Source organism: Anticarsia gemmatalis, chromosome 17, assembly GCF_050436995.1.
Source record: "Anticarsia gemmatalis isolate Benzon Research Colony breed Stoneville strain chromosome 17, ilAntGemm2 primary, whole genome shotgun sequence".
NCBI lineage: Eukaryota > Metazoa > Arthropoda > Insecta > Lepidoptera > Erebidae > Anticarsia > Anticarsia gemmatalis.
In genome coordinates this window covers 2,167,828-2,192,045 of record NC_134761.1, presented here as the reverse complement: position 1 = coordinate 2,192,045, position 24,218 = coordinate 2,167,828, and the positions used below count along the sequence as shown (strand labels likewise).

General features: G+C 33.8%; 1 protein-coding gene across 1 annotated transcript in view; it reads left to right on the top strand.

The window, feature by feature from the left end:
* Window positions 1-1,781: 1,781 nt before the first annotated feature.
* Window positions 1,782-24,218, top strand: part of LOC142980011 (phospholipid phosphatase 2-like) — a 49,620-nt gene continuing 27,183 nt past the window's right edge. The window contains exon 1 of the mRNA XM_076125274.1: window positions 1,782-2,116. Within this exon, the coding sequence (XP_075981389.1) occupies window positions 2,009-2,116 (108 nt within the window). The 5' untranslated portion in view covers window positions 1,782-2,008. The remainder of the gene's footprint in view (window positions 2,117-24,218) is intronic.

The window sequence follows — 24,218 nt, the reverse complement described above, 5'->3', positions numbered from 1 at the left end:
AAAATTAGATTCAATAACCTCGGAACTAGAAACACAAAAATCCAAAGGCAAACAAGTTCAATAAAACCCCATTACTGTTCCATTACTCGGTACGGATCTTCTCCCGGAATAAGAGAGTAGACAAATCCAAAGACTAGAAAAAAAGCTAATACAATTTGAAAACATGAAATTAAGTTAAAAGTAAGTACAACTTTAAGCCGTTTTCCATCCGCCGTTTACTTACTAAAGATAGGCATTATCTATCATTACATCTTTCCTTCGCACTGTTTAAAACTCATTCATGGATAGCAATCAACGTAGAAAACAGTTGTAGTTTTTTACAGAACATTAAAAATGGTCAGATTGACTCATAGTAAATTTTGAAAATTCGTTTTAGTGGTCACACTTTTTACAGCGATTCAACTTCCATTGTTAGATAGGGATAGCCCTATACAGACCTCATAATTCTACCCCTTTCTCTCGGTAGAACTTAGAACGCTTTAACACCTGAGAGTACAGCCGCAGGTGACAAGTATACGTATTTTTTCTGAAAACAAATGTACACGCATAAATGTTTCGATCGGTGAATAGTACGGGGAATTTGTGGTTTTGAAAGTCAACGTGGTCTTTGAAAGGCAAGCGTTTACTTAAGTATATAATCATTTGTGAAACTGTCACTTATTTACTATGTAGTATTAATGTTTTTTTTTACCACATGGTAATTTTTTGTTTATGTAGACTTTGAAATGATGATTTGACAAACACGACAGCTCATTTTGCAACAGTTGTGAATGAAGTATGTAGTAAGTGAGTAAAGTAAGTACTTTACTCCATTAATGTTTTAAAATGCATTATTAAAACTCGATATCTTCATATTAATTACGTCTTTTGATTACTTATCTAAGTATCCATATTACCAATATTATGATGCAAATAATAATAAAGATTATCTAAGAACTAGTTTTTATTCGTTATTTTCCATTAAAAAAAAATGTTGAAAACAGTTCCAATCTTATATTAAAATTTAACACAAGCATTTTTTCGCAAAATAACTTTGTTCGTAAAATTAGTTTCGCGTGGAAAATCTAAAGAAAATTTAAAATACATCCTTCAAGTATAACATATTAAAAGTTAATAAAAAAAATATTTTTTAAAACAATAAACAAAGGCATTTTATTTTGCACTTATGCGCATGACATAATAGGGGTCAATGCATCGCAAGTATTCGAAAAAGGGTCCACCAACGGTTTCGAAGCGGCAGACATTTTTAAAAAGGAATGCCAACCAACTGTCAAGTCCTTGAATATTCTGCAAACAGGTTTAACGGACTTTTGACTGTAAAAAATATACAGCTCATGCTTTTTTTTTATATTGTACTCATTAATTTTGCTTTAAATTATACTCAAGGTTTAAAAAAAGCTGATTGAATTTTATCTAGAGTTATATGAATAAACTGCATTTATGTAGGTCTCAATATGAATACAAAAAAACTATATCTTTAATTGCGGCTGCAAAGTTTAATTTAAATGTTAAACCCGGTAGTAATTTAATAAAGAGAAAGAGAAGTTTTTGACGTAATTTTATTTGTTCTGTGTAATAAGGGGTTTATTGCCATATACAGAACATATTACCAAACTCCAATATTATACTATAAATCAGACTACCACAAAATCAGTCCAAAATACTGATCCAAAAATAAACTGTACCAAAGCTTATTTCGGCAGCAAAAACAAAAAAAAATCAGGCTCTAGATAATAACACATCGATACACGTATAACCTTTATAAAAGACAATGACTCCCGCGCTCTTGCCACTTCCACAGCGCGTACATCGACGCGAGCACACCGCTGCGAACACACAACTGCCAGTCGTCACACTATCGCAACTTAAGCCACTTGACTTTATGACTTAAACATTTTAAATATCGAACTAAAAAAGTCAAGTGGCATTTTCGGCCAGTGAAGTGCACTTTTATTTTTTTTAACGAATTTTTTTTTTGTTCGTGTGTAGTGTTTTGTTTTTAAAAAATATGGGTGCGTTTGAATGTGTAAGGGGTGACAAAATATCACCTACAGAAAGTACTGAAGTGTTTGCTATAAGTGTATCTTCGAATACTACATTGAATGAGCCTGTTATGGTAAGTCTGAGCTACTAAAGATAGATAGATTGGTAGATAAGATAATGATATCCGAAGTTAATCTTTGAAATGTTATGATGATAAATATTATTTAGTTTCGTATTGCTTCTATTGTAGTGTTTTGAACAGTAACCTTCGTTTCATGTGAATATGTAGTTTGTACTGTAACTAAAATGAATTATCTACCTTTTTAATCTGGTGATTTATGAACTACGGAAAACGATTTAACGGCGGGCTAATTAAAATATTATACGCGTTAAATGAATGGGATAATACAAGCAATTAAAACATAATTATTTCCAGGTAAAAGTTGGAATTAGTACATTTATTTATAACATACATACATTTTATTCAAGATTATATCGTTTTCAATTTGTACTTCTCTCTCTCTCTCTCTCTACTTAATCTTATTGTAATCATTAATAAATAAATATTACTGGACAACTCACACACGGTTATTTGTTCTTAACTAAGCTGAGCTTGTACTATGGCAGCCAAATTACTGATAAATATTCTTCTTAACACATACTTATATAGGTAAAGTAACAACAAGATAATAGACAATTAGACAGTGATTGTATTAGTAAATTTTGTTATCTACTACAATAACAGTCGTCAAGCCACGTCAAAGGCCTCCAGGCAGCTTGAACAACTTTGACACTAGGTTGACCACTAACCATACGATAAAAAAATTAGAAATCACATCATTTTTATTTCTTGGTATCACAAGATATTATACCGTTGCATAAGTAGAAGCAATCAGGCATTCATTAAACTACAGACATTTATAAAAATCTTGATCTGCGAGCTACAAGGCTCTTATAATCAAGCTTTTGAGGTCAACCGGTAAATATGATAGACCTGGTATTTAAAACCGTTTATATGCTACTAGTATGTTTAATTGAGCAAAATATCGTGCTTGAATGATACATACGCTAAATCAATCAGTATTTTTTTAATGATTTTAAACTCCCGCGACTTGCAAATTTGACCCGTTGCATTAAAATGTTATATTTTTTATTTATGACATCACCAATATTCATTTACACCGGGGAATCGAATATGAGACCTTCGTATCGGTTGTCACATAACTCGCATACAATATCGCTTAGACCATACAGGCAGTTTAAGTTAGTCATACGCATTGAAATATTATAAGTAATTTCTTTGATACGAGAGCTTGGAAAGGTATTTTTTGGGTTATTGAAAGCAATTTCCGCACTTATTAATTTGTCTTGTGTCGGAAATAAAAACGGGTGTGAAGTACAACAGAGAGTTTCCTGGTAAATTCGTATAATTATATCACACACATGTATATTATAGATATTATTATGTGACTATAACCTGCATTTTAAAATTATTAGGGATATATAGAAACTTGAATTACATAAGTTATTCTTAATTTTTCTTGCTTCGGGAATCACATCTGAGACATCTGTAGCTGCTACTAAAATATTAAGCATCCTCTACACTAGAAATTAACATAAACATGGTATCATATACTTTTTTCTTTATCTGGGAAGATACTAAAGAAATCGACTTGACATTTTAGTCAAACAAAGTACTATTAAATCACCAATGCATCAAAAATCCCCTGCACTAGGGAAAACATCATAGATTAATTTACCTTTTAGCATTATATATTCCTAGTTACGTTAGTAGTAGAAACATTGGGTATCTTAAAGTAAAATGCGTGTTAGCGTTAATTCCCGTATTCTATTAGACATTAAACATACAATGTCTTGCATTGTATGTTTAAAAGTTATTATTATATATTCCTATCTCATACATGATATAATTATTAAAATGCCTTTTTCCTGACCCGAGCATCAAACTAGAGACATCACGCTCCGTTAAGTACCGTTATATTACAAAAGCATTGAAAAACCCCTGCACTAAAATGTCTTCGTTTACCTTCCTTCCTACCTCAGATAACTAGACATTATGTATTCCTATCTCATACATAATTATTTAAATGCAGCCTTGCGAAGGTACAAATGCCACCTGTATTACGTATCAAAATGAATCAGACATAAGTACAAGAGATTTTTAAACAAAGACACTAAGCAATCAATATTCTTATGCACTTGACCAGTATGGGAATAAGGGAGCAATTGTGTCAGCACTTTTAAGGTAAAATAATATACGTGGGGATAATGGAAATTTTAAACTAAATCTATCAATTACAAGTTGGAAGAAAGTAAAGGTTTTCTTACGTATAAAGGAAAAATAGCAACAGTAATAGCCTAATGGATGCAGTTATAGCCGAGTGGAAGCAGTGATAGCCGATTAAGAGGGGGTAAATACCACCTGTCCTGGAATGTTTCAAAGTTAAGTACAAGACCGTTAGGCATTTTAAGGTAAAATGCGTGTTCGCGTTAATTCCCTTATTCTATCATACATTAAACATACAACGCGAGAGTTAATTACAAGAGAGTAAGTTTAGGTACAAGAGATTATAATAAAACAAAGACTCTAAGCAAGGCTGTTTATTATTATACCGATTGGTGTGAAAATAATGTGAGCTATTGTGTCAGCATTGAAAAGGATAAAATGAGAGAGAAGACATATTTGTTACAATGACATATCAGATTCGAACCCACGCGACTTTATGGTGTGGTGGCATGTAGGCCCTATTTGCCCACAAAAGGAATTTTATCTTTAAATAAATACTTAGATGCTTTTTAATTTTATAAGTAACCCTAGTTCATGCGATTACTAATGTGTATTTACATACACAGTTAAAAGATTATTAGGCACACCGATAGTCCGATAGTGATCTTAATTATTATCTTTCTACTATCAAAGAAAATCCACAAAGGAGATATGCTATTGTTTATATCATAAAGATGACACCTGCATTATAATCACATAAATACTTGTAATATCATTCATGTTATATCTATCCGAAGGTTTAGGCAGATATGTAAGAAACACATACACATTTCACCGTCAACAATGTTAGTCCCATGTAATAGCGGGCGATCCTATTGCCATCTACCCGGCACGATATCAAACGCCGGGCTACTTTCAAAATATGCTTAAAAAGAAAAGAGGTATGGATGTGAATAAAGCAAAGGAAGTTTGTAAAGATTGCACTAAGTGGCGTCCTCTGGTCTTGTCTATCCCTATGAGATAAAGGCGTGATTTTATGTATGTATGTAAATAAGAAAAGACCGCACTTGGTCCGACCAGGTAATCAAACCCAAGACCTCATGATCAGCAGTCGGATATACTTCCGACCACGCACAGTGGTTGTCAATATACAAGTATCTTATTACTTTGTGGTAATTATGGTCTCTGACAGTATTATGTTCAAGATAAATACGTGTGTTTGTACTTAACAAGACAATGGATAATTTTCATTGTTTATTACTGGAAAATTCTGTAATATTTCAGCTGTTTTTACTTGTTGATGACGCATGAAAACATGTTTAGAAAACATTTTTTTGGGGAAAATAATAATCATATTACTTTCACTTGAAACGTGTTTTTTTTCATTTAAAACCAGTGTTTCATGTTCCGAATTCGGTATAAGATGGTCACACATCCACTGAACAACCTCGGCAAGCGTGACTTAACCTAAGAGATCTCCTTATGTTTGATAGTGATTTTACGCAATTATCACTATCAAACAAATTATGACTCATACATAAATATTAATATTATTTCACACGATATTGTTTTATCTAATGCTTGTCATGAACCATAATATGTAACCTAGTTCTCTCGTTACAATTGCAAAATTGATATCAAATAATATAGGGGATTTTTATATTAAACAATGGCAATTGATATCTTTATACTAGTGGACTAACCCGACTTTGCCCGGGTTTGCGCCGATTTATTTGCACATTCGTGTAATATAGTCTATTTCCGTAAAGCATAGGCACTGTACCTTTCAAATGGTTAAAAATTCCCTTGAATAAGTTCAGTTTTATTAACGTTCTTTTTAAGTATGTTTTCCTTCGGTCTCTTTTACTATAAAAACAGCTCAATAAATTTGGATGAATTTCGCAAAGGTGATAGCTCATAACCCAGAATAGGACATGTTCCTATGCCTATTTTCAACATAAAGCGATCAGATAGATCGACGGTCACGAGTTGGTAGTTGTAAAATCTTGTAGTTACATCGAAACAACATTTACTTTTAGTATTTGTTCCATCAAATCTTCTACGCAAATGTTGATTTAATTTAAATATATATTATTGTATCTTTTTGTTACTTTTCCTGTCACCTGTTCAACCTTTCTCGGGTATTATTTACTTGTTTTAATAATGTTGCTACCTACTTTGTTTGTTCTTTCATAAAAAAGTAATTTGAGAGACTAAGCATATTTGCACTTTTTACTCTACAACGGTAAAGGAACAGAGGATTACCTGTACTTATTAATATAGTTACTTAAAACTGATAATGAGAATGCACTTATGTCACGTTGATGCGTTCTTATCATTTACTTTGGCAATTATTGTTCTAAGATTTTTTTATTATAGATACATACTCGTATTCATTGTTTAACGAATATTAGCTGCTATGTGTACTCTTTTGTACTTGATAACTATCACGATTTGTTTCAAAAACAAAAACATTATTAACTTTTTATGAAGTGATCATTAATTTTTATTTTAAAATACGTCATACAAACATACTTAACAACGAACAAAATTAACAACCAGACCCAAAACGACAATTTGTAAACCGCAAAAATATTTGTTCCTGATCAAACCTACGACCACCTCCCAACGTGGTCACATTACGACCACTGGCTACTGTTCCGCAGTCCCTCTAAATTAATTACGAAATTATCTACTAACCCTCTTATTCACAAACACACTATAAACCTATTTTAGTTAAAAAAACGACTATAATATAATATTATAATGGGGTCTTATACGCGATTGAAAATTTAAAGGTTAGGATACCTTATTTGCTGCCCGACGTTTCGATCGCATTACAACTCAGCAAATAAGGTATCCTAACCTTTAAATTTTCAATCGCGTATAAGACCCGTTGCATTATAATATTATGGGTACTAGTCGCGAGAGTTTAAAAACATTAATTGCAAACCGCGACTATAATATGTTTTCTCTTTTTCATTTCACTAAGAGTAAGGAGTGAAAGAAACAAACCTCTTAATAAGCCTTTCATAACTTCATATATTTTTATGAATAGGAGATTAAGTCTCTTAATTAGTTAGCTGAAGTCAACAAAGTAACATAATTTATCAACGCACTGGTATTTTTTCTTCGTACCGATTACAAAGTGATTACAAGCTTTGATATTATCATGAAGCATTTTTTCACGACTTCTTTCATGCCCATGACCATGCGTTGATTAATCTTATCGTATTTATCGCTATACGTTAGTCAGCTTTCTTTTAATTTTTAATAATTTACTTGGCATATAACTATTCTATGCTTTACTTCTTTCAAATTGAACTAGCCGTTTTGTGATAACGGCTTAAACATATACATACAAACAATCACTTTATTGGGGGTTTACTTTTTGCCAGTGATTATATTTTTTCTATTTTTCTGATATTGATAAATATAAATAGGTATATCTTTTTAATTATGTCTGAAAATCCTCTGTTATAAGGAACTGTTGTTTGGAGAATCTTTCGAATTGAGAAATAATCGTTTTAGGAATCTGTCATTTTGAGAATCGATCTTTGCGCGAATAAGCACCGTACACTCTGAGAACTGTAGCGCGATTAGAATTTTTTTGTATGAAAATTTAAAAGCGCATATTTTCAGTAAATTTAAAATATCAATCTCGATAGTATCAGCTCTAGAAAACCGTGCTACTGTGTTACTTCATTCGTCACAAAAAATCCACCACCTAATTACACACAGTTCTACTCGACTCCACTAATCCTTAATTCATCAGTTGTCTGAGTAAAACCATAAGAAAGTCTATAATTTTATAGCCGCCTGCATTATGTATTGCCATGGTGAAAACTATTCCATCGAAGTAGAGCATTGTTATGATAATATCATACGGTTGTTCTTGTAGTGAACGAGAATTAATTGAGCTCTGATGTTTTCAATTAGGTATGTTAAAGCGTATTGTGAATTAAGATATCATTTGACTGGTTATAACCGATTTAAGTAAAGAGAACGATGTTGTAATTTTGATCATACCTTTTTTATTTTAAAGGTAATGCTTTCTACCTCGTCCAATTTGAGTAGCAAAGAAATTTTTTACACTTTTTTTTTAATTCGCAACATATTATGCAACACAACAATGACTTTTCGAATGTGTACAGGAATAATTGTTAAATACTTCTAATGTCTGCACTGCAGTTCTGACATTTCAACTCCTTTTCTTAAAGGTACACAGTGAATTACTCCGGTCTAAGTACTCCATATTTCTCTATGGAGTTTAACCGCGGTGACTTTGTTAAGCCTATGTCCTTCTCTGTCCTTACTTGTCTATCTAAATCAGTTAAGCCGTTTAGTCGTGAAAGCGTAACCGACAGACAGATAGACAGAGCAACTTTCGTTTTTACTAGTGTAATAATTATGTATGAATTGTCAGCATTTTATCAAATATTTACTATAATAATTTGCGTATTCATTAATTTCAGTCATTGATACTGATAAAAAATGACGATCAAAAACAGTAAACAATATAAAGATGAGATGAGCTCTATTACGATTACCTACTACTATCGACTACCGTCAACCGGCTAGCTACCGAGAAATTCACACGAAAATTTATCGGTTTAGCGCCTCTACCGGGCTCCGTAAGAACTATTTTGGCGGTACATTTTAAATGTCAAACTCCCGGTACTCGACAGTACAGACCATATAGAATTGCGCTACTGAACTCTGTAGAGATTTAAGAAATGGAGTTTATTGGTTTCTGCTTATCCTGTATCAAAATGGTTGTATACTCTTCAATTCTCATAGAACAAGGTGTGTTTTTTTTTGTATGAATGACAATCGTGTGACTATAATTATTCTCTCAGGACTACAAGTGAAAGTTGTTATAACTGCTTGAAACGTATCCTTTCGTAACTGTGAAAGTGTATTTGTTTAACATTCCACTTTCTTGTGTCAAATGCTACGGTCATGAGATTTTTACTATAACAATTAATTTTTAAAGCTGAAAACCACACATTGTCTTCTCATTCCATACTAAAAAGAGTCTGTATTACGTTAACCAGACATTTACAGATCCATTCAGTCGCATTATAATGTATCTTAATTGAGAAGTATCTGATAGCAAGTATGCTATACATTGTTTTATCTCTTAAATTTTAGTAATTAACACGTTACGTCAAAGCAGCAATGTACAGAATATTGACCATCAATTTGACGATAATCCACAAGATACGTAATACTAATGAGATAGTCATTATGCAGAACATTACTGCTTTGACGTAACGAGTTAATCGTTACATTGTAAGCGAGAAAGCAATGTACAGTATAGTGGCTTTCAAATAGTTGTCACGGGAACCTGATAGTCCCCAGATAGATCAAAATGTATTACCTACGTTATTTTGTGTTAAACCTAAACTGAGGTAAGGTATCTTCAAGCATAAGTCGACCTTAATACAGTTAGCACTCGATTTAAATATTTTAATTTATAAGAATATTTTATCCTGTAAGAGACTCGAACTCAATACATGCACTCCTTTTCTTTCATTGAACCTACACCATTGAATATTCTATAACCAGTCCACGTATTCACCTGAATGTATCAGTCCGGCGCCTTAGCACATGAGTCACCGTCTACCGGCGCGGTGGTCGGATGTACCGCGTAACTTTCATATTTCTTAACAGATACCTCTTCATTTTTCTCAGAAGTCAGTTTTTAGAGGAAAAGATTAATGTTTAAGTAGGTTTTAGGTACCATTAAAGAGGAGGTCTAGTAGCACGATTTACTATAATTGATGCAAGAAAGTAGCGTACTTTTGACGTATGGTAATAATAAAAAAACCGCATCAAAATTCGTTGCGTATTTTTAAAGATCTACGAACTGATTCGTATACAGATATAAGGACAAACACTGGAAGAGACTTTGCTTTATACTGTGTAGTGATACTTCTTACATTTCAGCACGTATAAACTGTGACCCCCCGATTCTGACGTACTATCGAACAAACTGAATCATGACCCACCATGTGCTCATTTTCTAAAACGCGTCTATATACGCGTAGGTCGAAATTGGCTTGAACCTTCGTTTCCTTGGTAATGAATTTGTTATCTGTCATTATTGCGACAAATCTTTGTGCGTCAATACAATAATGCTTTGCTACCGATTTCAACAGGCTCCGTGGCGTAGTGGGTTGATTTTACGATCGCGACGCGTCAGAAGTGGGTTCGATACCCACTCAGGGCATGGTTTATTCAGCCATTATAGGAAATAATGTAACTATAAAAATTAAATAATATAGGGTAACCAGCATAATTATTACCCGGTTAAGGAATTGATACACAATTTTGGTCAATAGTATCTTTATTTAGTAAAACATTGACATAAATTCTTTTATAAACGCAACATAAATATTCTTTCTAAAAGAACATCAGTCCTTTGTTTCAATAACTAAATACTAATTCAATATAAAACACTTAAAAACCAGAAATACTAGCGAATACTGTTAATTCAAATGTGTTATCCTTAACAAATATTGCAACAAACTTTTACTTTTTCTTTTCGAACTACACACCTGTCGCACAAACGTCGGACATGAGTTCTATAAATTAAAAATGTTACCAATATTCTAAAAGTGACATATATCGCGATTAATTTGAACTGGTTACTTTAGAAATTAAAATAAACGTATTATTCCTTAACATTGGCAGTCACTGTATGATGGGCAATGACTATAGTGGTTACCCTAATCGTTTCACAGATTACTAAATGACGTGCTATTTGATATTTGACACAAATAGGTTTTTTCGTAGTGAAAAGAGTTTAGACTATTTATATTCTACATTCAAATTAAGAGTGATTTATCGAAAACGTATCTACGCACTGTAATAACAAAGGTCAAAGTTGTCTGTAGTCGTGGATACATCATAACACAGTCGTATGCATGTTTAAAATGTCCTAAGTGCAACTTTGACGATAGAGACGAAATTCTTACTGTTTTGACGGTGTCAAGCGAATTATCGGCAAAATGGGTCATGAATCAGTTGGTTCGATAGTACATTTAGCGGTAGAATATATTATTATATTGAATAGGTAATTATATATTATCTTTTCAATAGCACCTAAGCTCATATAAATATTGCAGTTTGAATAGAGAAATAAACTACCGCTAAATGTGCCTTAGAAATCGGGCATGAGTCACCATTCCAAAAAAACACAAATAATATCCAAAAAAACGATGGTCAGATCGTTAGATAACTCACGAATTTCGTATACAATACAATACAATACAATACTACTCATATGACTACACACGTACGAGTATATAGTTACCGTGTTTAAATACCGTAAATAATCACTTCTGTTGAACAATAATTTCGTGACTAATGTGTCATGTTTCGTACTATTTTAGGTGAAAACAAAAGTAAGTAATTTATTGTTAATTAGTACGATTTGACTTGAAACAAGCCTAAGTGAAAATTAAATATATATTTTGTAAATATGTGTTTCTAACTTTCTTTAAAGAACTAATGTGAATGACTTTTCAAATTTATGTGTGTACTTGTTCCAACAATGAAGGAAAACATGGTGATGCACACTTGTATGCCTGAGATTTCCCTAGACCACTTCTGAAAGATGTGCAAACTCCCCAACCGGCACTTGGCCAGCGTAATGCACTCAAGGCCTAACCTTTCCTCCATTCCGGGAGGAGACCATTGCCCGGTAATGAGATATTATGGGGTTAAATTTCATTTATTTGATGGAATGACCTGCGCCTTCAAAATTTCATCATATTCCGTTGTGTGGTTTTGCCATAAAAGAGTTACAAATATGATTATAACCTTACATACATTTGTAGTTAATATAGTTATTTTCACAGAAGAATTTCTGTATTTGGCAGAAAACAACAGACTAATGTAAATTAGTCATACATTTGACGCACGACCGCACGAGATATGTTTCAGGTCTGAATTGAACCTAATTTTATAAATTGGTTTCCAGAAATAACTGCTATACCTATTGTTTTGTTAGTACGTGTTATTTTAATGGCAAGTGACACATTCCTTTTTGATAGTATATAGGTACCTATTATATACTAAGAATTGAAGCTTCAATCAATGGGTGTTTGTAGTACAATGCAACTCAATGGACTGTTCTTATTCAATTTATTTATTACTTAACGTAAGTAAGTCTTTGGGAAGTACTAGGTCCGACTAGGTCGTTCGTGGGTACAATTAATAAACTTTATATAGCCTTATATTCCGATCGATCAACTTAACATAACTATAACAAAATTCTTGTACAGCGTCTGTATACAAGGCTACGCAAATCTCCGTTACTCAATAATTTTAATCTGCAAGCGACTACCGCCATGCAAATAAATCTATTTAGATGTTTCGACTTGTTTAGACTGTCAAACGCTGCTGAATCCCACGTAGAAATAGATGCTTCAATTAAAAGAAGACGAATCTAGTAAATTCGTGACCTATCTTTAAATTTCTGATGAGACTATTACTATCTAATCGCACAAAAATTTGTTCCTTGATTTTACTTCGAGAATAGATCAGGCATCCTTTTAATAATAATAGCAGCGCGGTAATCGTCTTACCCACTACACCGAGGACGCTGCCATTCATCAACTGCTAAAGCAAAAATCTTCCTTGTATTAAACACTGAAACAACCTTTCCTTTTCAATCAATAAAAACTAATCTAATTCAGAACCTAATTAGAAATTCACTCTCTAAGACTTCCACGCGTCTCCGTGGGTGTAGAAAGCATAAACTCTTACTTAAAGGTATAAATTCTAGAAATATCTACAATAATCAGTGGATTACTCGTTGTAGCGCAAGTGTCAGGTTTCTAGGTCTGAATTAAACACGTGCTGGAGTTAAAGGTTAATCTTGTGTGTTACGTGATGCTGGATGAAAATAATACGTGAAGATGTTAGGTTTTCTAGCGCAAAGATAGGTACCGATATATGTAGTTTGCGCTTATATCTTATCTTAGGGGTGGGGGTGCCAGTTAATGCCTGGCTGACATTCCATTCCTGATCTTTGTGTTTAAAGTATTATAGTTTGCGCTAATATTATAAGTGCGAACTCTCTTTGTGTGATTTCAATAACACTGAGGTTCCTTTTACAAATGTAAACTCCAATTATTGTGTCTTACTGAGATCTTCGTTTCAGCAACATAAAGGAAACATAAGGGGCTAAAATGGGGGGGTGAAGGTCAATTCGCGAACGGGCAAGCAAATTCGGTTCATTGCAATCCGACTTTCCCACTACTGGGTAAAGTTCTCCTAGAATGGTGTGAGCATAAACCCATCTCTAAATCAGGCACGTTTTATTTTTTAACATCGCTTAAGGTTAAGTCCATCTCGCTGTTCTAGTACATAATAATATAAATAAATAAGAAACCTATTGTTTTAACTATCATAGCATAATATGGATAAACGTTTAGTTAAAATAAGTAAATTGCCTTTACTTCTTTGATGGACAAATTCATCAATACCAATCTACTCACTGATTGATTAGGTACTACTAAAATATTTAGAAAACAGGTTTCGAGGTTCAAGGCCAAAATAAATACAACTACATATATTTTTTTACGTTCGCACTTCAAGTGTTTCTTATATTTAAACTCAATTATCGATATACCTACCGATTGTCGAGATTTTACCAAGAATTTCCTGAGTCACCATTTTTGCAAAATTCCTAAAAACAACAACTAACCTTCTGTATATCCGTTAAGTTCGCAAATCACGATTTTCTTAAGAAAAATAATTTGTTCGACTAATTATTACGGCCTTGTAGAATGCAGTGGTTTTTCCGAGGTTACCACCAATTTTTTATTGAAAATAATGCAAAAGCATGATGCAGGTGTAACAAAAAACTCGCTTACCACAAAATCTTATTTGTTTTTTCAACATAACAAGCCATAAAACTGAAAAATGAAGGATAATATATTTTTTAAAGCCAATTGGGTTTATTGTCTTGCGTTGCCATGACAACGAAACTTACTCATGTGTAAACAAACAACAATATCAGTTCGCTGCTTTATCATGACTCATCACATACCTAATCATATTTTTTATTAAGTACACGTGTTAAATTTTATACCGTGCTACAATATTTATATTGGTTTATTATCGTTTAAAATAACATTAAAAAACGTTTATCGATAAAGTTCGTCTACTCGGCAACAGATGGCGCTGTTACAAATTTCACTCACGCATGGCTGCACTATACAACAGAAATTATGATGATAGTTTACCTATAATATTTTACATGATAATATTATATTATACATATAAATGATTGAGAATTATATGAATAGCACCGTTGTTAGTTGAGACGTTAATTAAGTGCAGTTCTCAGAGTATCTGTTACAAGTTTCACGCGTCTTATGTTACTAATTAGAAATGAATAGATTGAGTAGCCATTACATGTATTACCTACCTTTAACACATTTCCAAAGAGCACAAATCTTATAGTTTGTTCTTTTTTTTTAAAGACAACTCCCGCCCTAATAGTAAAATTGTTCTTGCGACGCGGGGACTTTTACAAACATGCAAACAACGGACACAAAGTACAACCAGACCCGAAACAATTATTTGTGGATTGCACAAATAATTCGCTCCTTCAATGCAAAAGGGCCACAACTAAAAAAAAAATGAAAATCGTTTTATTGCAAAAATGACACCTGAACCGACTATATTTTATAGTAAAAAAAAAACTTTTGCTTATATTATGGCTGCACTGACTTACTGCCCTTTTTGCATTAGCTCACTTTGACAGGTAATGTCAGTGCAAAACAGCCACTTTGTGAGTTGCGCCCGGAGATTCAACGCAAATGCTCGTCAGTTGCATGAAAAAGTGCCACAATCCAAAATATGTCTGTGTTGGGTGCAAAATTTCAAGTTAATGTGATTATATTTTACAATACAAAACTGCCATATTTTGGAAAACGTCCTTTTTGCATTCTAACTATAGTATTTGTTACCATATTTCGTAATACAAAAGTGCCATATTTCTGAAAACGACCGTTTTGCATTCAAACACTAGTATTTGTTATTATATTTTGTAATATAACAGTAGCATATTTTGAAATACGTCACTTTTGCATTAAATTATTGTGGAAATTAATAATCATTTTTAGCGTGCTAGAATGGGAAGGCCAGAAATATGACCGTTTGGTATGATAATAATTTTAGTTTTCGTTACAACTTTAAAAATAAAATAATAGATTTTGATGCAGGCAAAGTAAAGAGGCACCCTTTCCTTTCAAATTCCTCTTTCAGGGGCTAGATCCGACCAGTCCTTTTCAAATGCGTCTAGATCATCCCGCCATCTCCATTTAAGTCTCCCGCGTCTGCTATGACCATCTTCTGGCATCCAGTTGGTAGATATGCGGGTCCACCTTTCCGAATGCATATGGATAATGTGGCCGGCTCAGTTCCATTTCAGCCAGGCGGTCTTCTCCCTTACATCGGCTATGCGAGTTTGGGAGCGCAGTATAGAATTTCGGACGTGATCTGTTCTTTTGATGCATAATATACTATGCTCCATCGCTCTCTGGCTCTTTCTGGTTTTCCGTAAGGGACCATGTTTGGGCAGCGTAGGTAAGGACGGGTAGTAGGTATAAACATGTCGACGAGCTTTCACTTCAGTGACAGTGGAAGGTTACCCTTCATTAGCTCTTTCCTGGACCAGGATCTCTTTCAGGCACTTGTGACACGTTTGTCCAACTCTTTGTCCCGTCGGTTGTTAAAAGAGGTTATCTGGCCCTAGCAAGTGTACTCGTCGACATAGTCTATGACGTGCCCGTCTACCTCGACCCTACGTTTTGTGTTGTTGGTCATAACCTGGGTTTTTGTACGGTTCTTACTCAGTCCAAACTGAAGGTTTGCCGTGCTCAGATCTTTGAGCATTGATTCGAGTTCCGATGCCGAAAAAGAGAAGAGGACTATGTCATCTACAAAACAATGGTTTGTTAACTGTTTACCACTTACAACTATGCTTTTGATTGCCATAACACCGCCAGGCTCCTGAAAATTTCTCTGAGGGTGCTGGTAAATAATTTGGGAGATAGCGGGTCTCCCTGTTTCATGCTTCTTGGGATTTGGAATGATATTGTTGTCTATTGCTTTGATGAGTTTGATGTATGAAGGTTCGATACTACATAGTATCTTTAAGTAGGACTTGGATGGAGTGATGATTCTATGGCGGAATGAGTAATGCTGTCAAAAGCTTTGGAATAATCCACGAATGCTCAATATAAAGGCTTATAAAACTCAAAAACCTTTTCTATTATCTTATTTCTTTAATACTCCTGCTGCACTCAGTCTACTCGTCACGTTACCCATTGATTGATGATGATGATTGATGTTTAATTTTACTAAATAATGAAAGTTACGCACAAAGTTGATCTCAATAATTTTACTTACTTAATAAAAAGTTAAGATTTTTTCATTTAGATTGTTTAATACAATGTTTTCCTGGTCTATTCAGTTATGGTTTTACTAAGTAATTATTATTGAACTTTTTGATACGGTTTTTTTACCAAAAAAGTACAATTAACCATTTTTATTTGTAAAACTGTGTTTAATTTTTGACATATTTCTCATAATATTGGTTCAAATTTTGAATGCAAAAGGGACTTATATGCTTTTTTCTCTTAATAGGTAACAGCTATTACAAAGTTTATTTTGTAGAAAGATAGAGCTAAAAAATACGCATCTAATGATATATTAACATCTTATATTTAATAAATAAATATATGAAATGTTATAAAAAAACAGTTTCAAAAATTTGTTTTGGCTCTCCTGTAAAATTTATAGATTTCGATTTGTGGCCCTTTTGTATTCAAGGAGCGAATTGTTCCGATGGGAATCGAACCCACGATCTCCCGCGGCAATGGTGGCGGCGTGGCGACCTACACCTGTGTGCCACGGAGGCAATCAAATCCTATATCTTTGTTAAATGATATATACCTTTTCAAAATCGCATATTCGGTCATATGACGCAGATGACTATAATATTATATGTTTTGTTGTTATATTATCAAAGAATTACCTTTTATATCAACGACTTTGTGCCTAGCTACCTTATAGGTAGCCTGTTGGACTTACTGGTAAGTAGGTAAGGTAATGTTCAGCGAGGACATTCTGCAGATTGGTGGCCAATTTTAACTAGCTTCTGCCCGAAGTCTACCGCGTCATAAGAATTCCCGGGGTAAAGAATTTATCAATCTCCTATCCGTTAATCCAGACAATAAGCTATCACTGTAACTCCTTAAAATCCTTCCAGCAGTTTTTCCTCCAAAGGGTGAACATACATACATCCATCTTCCCAAACCAGGGATTAGTCTATTTTAGAGTCTCATTTCATAACATCATTGAACAACTCAATTATACTACTGAAATAGGTAACAACTTAAAGGACAAAGGACTATGGGCAAAAATGTATGGGCTCCGTCCCCACCTACCAACAAACATGGAACTGATACCAACGTGTTCATAAAGTGCCCCCTATTTAATTAAAATCCTTTGTTTTTGATAAATCAGTGGGAATATATATTAAAAAAAAAACAATTTGTAATTATTATTTAACGTATATTTTTATTTTACATTTGTAAGTTATTTTAACATTATTGTTATATTACAGTACTAACTCATATGTATAATAATGTCCTCCTAGCCGATATACGGCTACGGCGGCGGTCAGTTTCATTGAAACTGGCCATCTGTGCCGGACTTCGTTTATAGTGTCCAAGTGTGTGCACATTACACAGGTACACTCTCTATTCCATGACTCTCATAGTTTGGTGGGACGGATAACCGACACGACCAGTGAGAGGTCAGGCGCAGGACCGACGGCTTTACGTGCTCTCCGAGGCACGGAGGTCTTCGACATCAACTTCCTAACTCCGGGCAATCTCTAGGAAATTCTTAACAGAAAATCTCAGAAAAGACTGTTTGGCCCGACCCAGGATTCGAACCCGAGACCTCTCGCACCGCAGTCTCATATACTACCAACCGCGCCACAGAGGCACTCATATGTATATACTTATATCATTTCCATTATATGGTTAATACATGTTATTGATTTCATATTTCAATAATTATTTTTACTCGTCAATTATAATGCTGTCTAACAGATGCGCTGGCAGATTAAAATCTGATCAGATCTAAAATCGTGGGTTGGAGAGCGGGGGGAGGGGGTTATTTTGTACCCAGCTATCTTTATGTGCATGCGGCGTCCGCCGCTGTGCACTAATTAATAAATAAATGAGCATGTATTTTGGAATTAGTCGTCAATAATACGTTAACGAGATATTTGTTTAAACGTAAGATACTATGAGAACCCCATGCATTTGGGCAATGTCGCCGTAGTATAAAAATATCGTCTTGCCAAGATATATCAATTGAGCTACATTTCATTTTTGTTGATGGGTGGGGACGATTCCGCCCATAGTCCTTAGCAAGTAAAGTTGCAGCAATCCTTTAATAATGACGAATAAACGGTAAAACAAACCGAGATTATTCTTCACCCGTTCTATTTCCAACGACTGACTAATATATCTATTTTAAACTTCGCACTTTGTAATAACAATTACTAATACTAAACGTTTTAGTTGTTTATATTTAAACAATAATGTTATTTATCGAGGGTTATCTGGCGCTTCGATTATCCAACGCATCTTGAATTATGACCAGACACTTGTCGAGTTTATGAGACAGTGGGGCAAGAAAGTAAAAGTGTAAGTAGATAAATATTTATTTTCAAGAGGTTTGTATTTTTAAATAAATTTAAATTTAATGTGTATTGGTAACTGGTAAATGTAAAGTAGAGGAAAAGCATTACAAAAGGACCGCGCCACCGTACAGGTCAAATAGATAGCGAGAGAGAGAGAGCACAAAAGCTGTCAAACGTACGTATTTATACAACATATTAGATAGATAAAACGAAATAGGGGCTTTAGAAAATTTGGCATAATCAGTCGTTTTGAATAATTAAAGATGAACTGAAAAAAAAACAAAATAAACTTACTAGTATACTTTTATTTTGAAGTATTCATCATTGTTGAACAACAATTTCACTATTTTGCACATAAAAACCTATGCATGCCTACTTGAAAGTGTTATAAATTGTTGTTCAACTTTTATTCTTTCGTATTGCATGAATAATATTATGAAACATTAAACGGGAATTAACTCAAGTATATATTATTATATCATATTTGTATTACACCACATTAGTATTGTTCTAGCTAGCTGACCGCGTGACTCCGCTCGGGCGCTTGTGTATGCGTTTGATGAACAAATAGGTAGCCTATGTTTTAACTAATGCCAAAGTTCGCCAAAATCAGTTTGGTTATAAGTGAATAAGAAACAATCAGTCAGTTTTTGCATATATTAGCCGGCATTTAAAAAAATAATTTCGTTTGTATTTTTTAAGAATTAAATTCATATTTTTATCTTTTCATTGAGTGAGCCACCTTTGATGATTCCATTTTATTTGAAAAGTGCTGTGTCTCATGCAGTCCCATTTAATTTAGATCCAAATCGATATATCCTGAAAATTATGTCACAAGCAAAAAAACATAATAATGTGCAATTTGGTTTTAAATATTTAACTCCAAAGTCGTATTTCTAGTAAAGAAGCTCAAATATTCACGTCTTGGTTACCTCTCTCATAACACCATCAAGTTAAAGATATGACAGATAACCGTATGGCCTGTGACCGGCTGCTGCAGCCGACTCCTTATTTATCACTACAGCCTTTATTTATTGTGATAAGAGACCTTACACACTGTGCTACGAATAAACTATTGTTAAAAAAATATGGTGATAAAAATATATTGACTTTTCTGAGACAATTTCATTGCCTTTGTGATACCGAAAGTGTATGCGAAGGCAGCGCAGAGGTCTCGGGTACGATTCCCAGGTCGGGTAAAATGTTATTGGTGTTTTCTAATTGCTATAAGACTAATACAAGCGTAGTACTCGTAACCGGCGGTCCTGTATGACAAGATGTATCGATGTGAATGAAGTAAAGGAAGTTTGTAAGGAGTCGTACCAAGTGGTGCCTGGTCTCTGCCTACCCCTACGGGATGTAGGCATGATTTTATGTATGTAATAATAGGTCGGAGTTATGGTGTGGTATATAATATGCTAACAGGAATACATAGGACTAATGTGGTCAAGCTCATGTCAAGTGTAAACGCTTTTTCACAGAGGTTAAATATTGTATCTATTTGTCGAAGCCGAGGTGTCGTATAAACAACAAACAAATTTATGCGAAAGTGTACACTGAACGATGTTTCTGTGGTCAGTCTATGTGTGAGGTAATAAGATACTACTATTATAAATATAAAAGTTAGTATGGCTGTTTGTTACTTCTTCAAAAACTGCTGGACGAATTTTGACGAAACACACAAGTCGTTGCTACTATTGTAGAGAGAATAAGTATTTTAGTAACTATAATTGAGGTATTTAAAAAAAAACCTACCATATTATTTTGGACGTGTGTGAACTTGCTTAGCTAATCCGGGAAAACTCGAAGTGTGCCGCTAATACTTAATAAAATAATTAATTTGAAATTGTATTTGTTGCTCCTTCCGTCACGTGAAAATTGTTAAGTCAATAGGTATAGTGAAATTTAGGAGGGTGATTTACAGAGGAGGACATAGGACTATTTTTTAACTAATACAACCACACGAACGAATCTCCGAGCATAAACTAACAATTCATTAAATAGATAAGATTTTTTATGCTTCTGGAAGCTTTCTACGCGAACAAAGCCGCAGTCAGAAACTAGCTATTATAAGTATCGTTCTAACATGTCTAAGAGATAAACATACGTGATTTATTCTGATTTGTGTTCAAATGTGGTGGTTCTTTGTCGGTACTGGCGCTGGCTTATCTAACAATTTGTTTTGATAATTATTGATTTACTAAGTGTTTGTTATTGCTTCTATTGAAATGTACCGAACGAGTAATGGGTATATTGCTTCGACAGAAATAATAATTACTTACTCACATATCAAATAAATTGATAAATAATTTTATCTAGTAGGCGCCGGTTAACTTTATGCGCGACTTTTCTTTCCTTAACCAGCTATCCCTGCTTACGTCTCTAGTATCCATTTTTCTCTTTCGACTTGTTGCTATATTCAGTCACACAACGATACCTTGCTAGTTTTTTTTTAATTGTCCTTGTCAAATGATTACATTAGTGCTAAGCCTAACAAAAAGCAAAATATTCTACACTTTAATTCACAGTTACAAGTTTAAATTAAAGTAAATTGTCAACATAGTTCCACTCAAACGACATTTCTTCTCATCAGATATGTATGTTTTTCTTTAAATCCATTAATTGGCTAGAAAATTTATAAAAATAAGTTTAGAAAAGTGTACAGTATAGAAAAACTAGTAATACTTAGAAAGTGGACACATTCTACACATACATACTTTCAAGTCTTGTTAGACTTTAGAGGGATAGGCTGGTCACTCTATATAATTCATATTAATGTAGCATTTTTCTCTTGAAACTAGCATTGAACATGCCCAATTAATAATTTTTTTTATATTACGTACGACCATAGTGTTAGGACCGGGCGACTGTAAACTTAAATTCGTAATACGTCGATTCAGGTTGACCACAAAATATTTCAACCTCTCGTAATGTTGCCAAATAAAAATTGTTATTTGAAAAAATTATAATATTTTTTTGAGTAGATACCTAAAAACCCACTTGTATCTCCTAAATTAATTAAAATCGGTTTCGTGTTTTTGCAATGAAAATTGAATTGTTTTATGAAAAGGTTCGTTCATTCTGTTCTTGAAAACCTTTGTATAATGCAATGTCATTCTGGAATTACAGGTTTACGTTTTTATCCGAATCGTAAATGCATAAAACCGGTATTTCCCGCAACATCATCAATTTCATGGGATATATTTCCATAGGACTAAAGTCTAAGGCTTCAATGACTTTAAGTCATTACTCAGTGGCGCCTATCGACTTTATGACACATATAATGATGATTCATTTAATAGTAATTTTATTATTTAATAGATTAATGAAGATGAATCATTACGAGGCGGGAATTAGGTCAAATGTTGGATTGCTTGACTGTGGTTTGTACGTAAATAGATCATAGGCAAATCAAACGATTGTCACGTAGCGTAAAAAATATATCAGAAGAAGAATTTTCTAATCTAATAAACCAAAGGAGGGATGTTTGACCACTATCAATTTTCAAGAAGCTGTCGAGAGATGTTGTATCAAAGTTTTTAGTGATTTCAAAGTGCTTTCGACTTATCATAACCAAGTAGCTATTAAAAATATTATATGGAAATATGTAGATCAGCGCCCCTAGCGCAATTTGTTAGAACAATTTTTTAAGCAATTTTAAATGACAAACGCTTACTAGGTAGTCCAGAAAGTATTGAATGTAGAAGATCTCTGCAGTCGGTGCTCTCGAGTGTCAAGAATATGTTTTAAATGTACTGCAAAAATAGTTCCTAAGGTGTCCACTAGAGGCGCTCATAAAGGTTTCGTACACAATATCTCAATAGCTAGCCGGTAGTTGATGGTCGATAGTGGTTTAGAATCGCGCTACAGGTGAAATTTTAATATATAAAATTGCTCGATACTCGATAGTACTTGTCACATAATATTATTATTTAATCATCAAAACCGCTAACAATACCAAATCCCATGCGTCATTCGATTTACCTAAATACAAATTGTCCATAGTAACCACTTTACCACCATAAATGGGCAAAACCATATTTTTATTTTATCCATAAAATGCTATGTTATAACGATGAACATATTCATACTTCGTACTAATATTTTAAAAAGGGATATATAACTACATACATGACATAACACCTTATATGCCCAAAGGTATTATATATAGGTAGAGGTGTATGTAATACAGCCGCGTTTTGCCATTAACAATGTTAGTCCCATGTAATAGGTGGTAAGCGTATTGCCATATACCGGGCACGTTACCAAACTACTATTGAGAAATACTCTAGAATAAAATAGAAAATACCAATAGTACTTAACCTGTCCCAAGAAAAGAATCCAAGATCTCATGATTAGCTGTTAGTATAGTGTATGATATACACAACTGGGACCCTAGACATATATGTGATAAACCCTTAAAAAACGGCAGGACCGATTTTAATAAAATTATTGATAACGTTCTTAAAACAAGACATAGGATATTAAAAAAAACAATGCGAGCGGAGGACGACCAAAACATACTATGTAGTGTACATACATAAAATCACGCCTTTTTAAGTAGATCAGAGTAAACTAGTAAGTAATAAAACATTATTAATTAATTAAATCCTAGTTATTCTCCATTCTTGAATCATAGGAAAATATATAAGGAAGTAGATAGGAATAGGAAACAGATTATACTTAACTAGCTGACCCGCGCAACTTCGCTTGTGTCACCTAAGAGAATGGGTCAACATTTTCCCCGTTTTTGTAACATTTTTCGTTGCTACTCCGCTCCTAATGACCGTAGCGTTTTTCAAATCGGACCAGTAGATTAGGTTTAATTTAAGTTCGGTAAATCGTCAACCACTGTCGTCAACCAGCAATCCTACCTACTAAATTGAGACACTCATAGTTAAGCAACCTTCAGCGCGGACATTCTAGAGATGACCGTTGTCCACTAAAATATGTTCAAGGCGTTTAGGTGGCCTGAATAACTAGGTTGACCATTATCCATACGATAATGTCCTGAGTTCGGATAGTAAATAGAGCCAAAAAGACATTTCTGAATTTGGCTGCCTCTAGAAATTTTGTTAATTTCGGACCTCAGAGTACACCCAAAAAGGTCGATCCTGAGCTTGTCCTTTCCCCGGTACCGGTAAGCTATACCAAAGAGAGTATTTTAGTTTAAGGCACACACTTGGTCACTATGAAAATAGTCCTGCGTAGTTGCTGGTTCAAATTTATCGAATGTTGGCT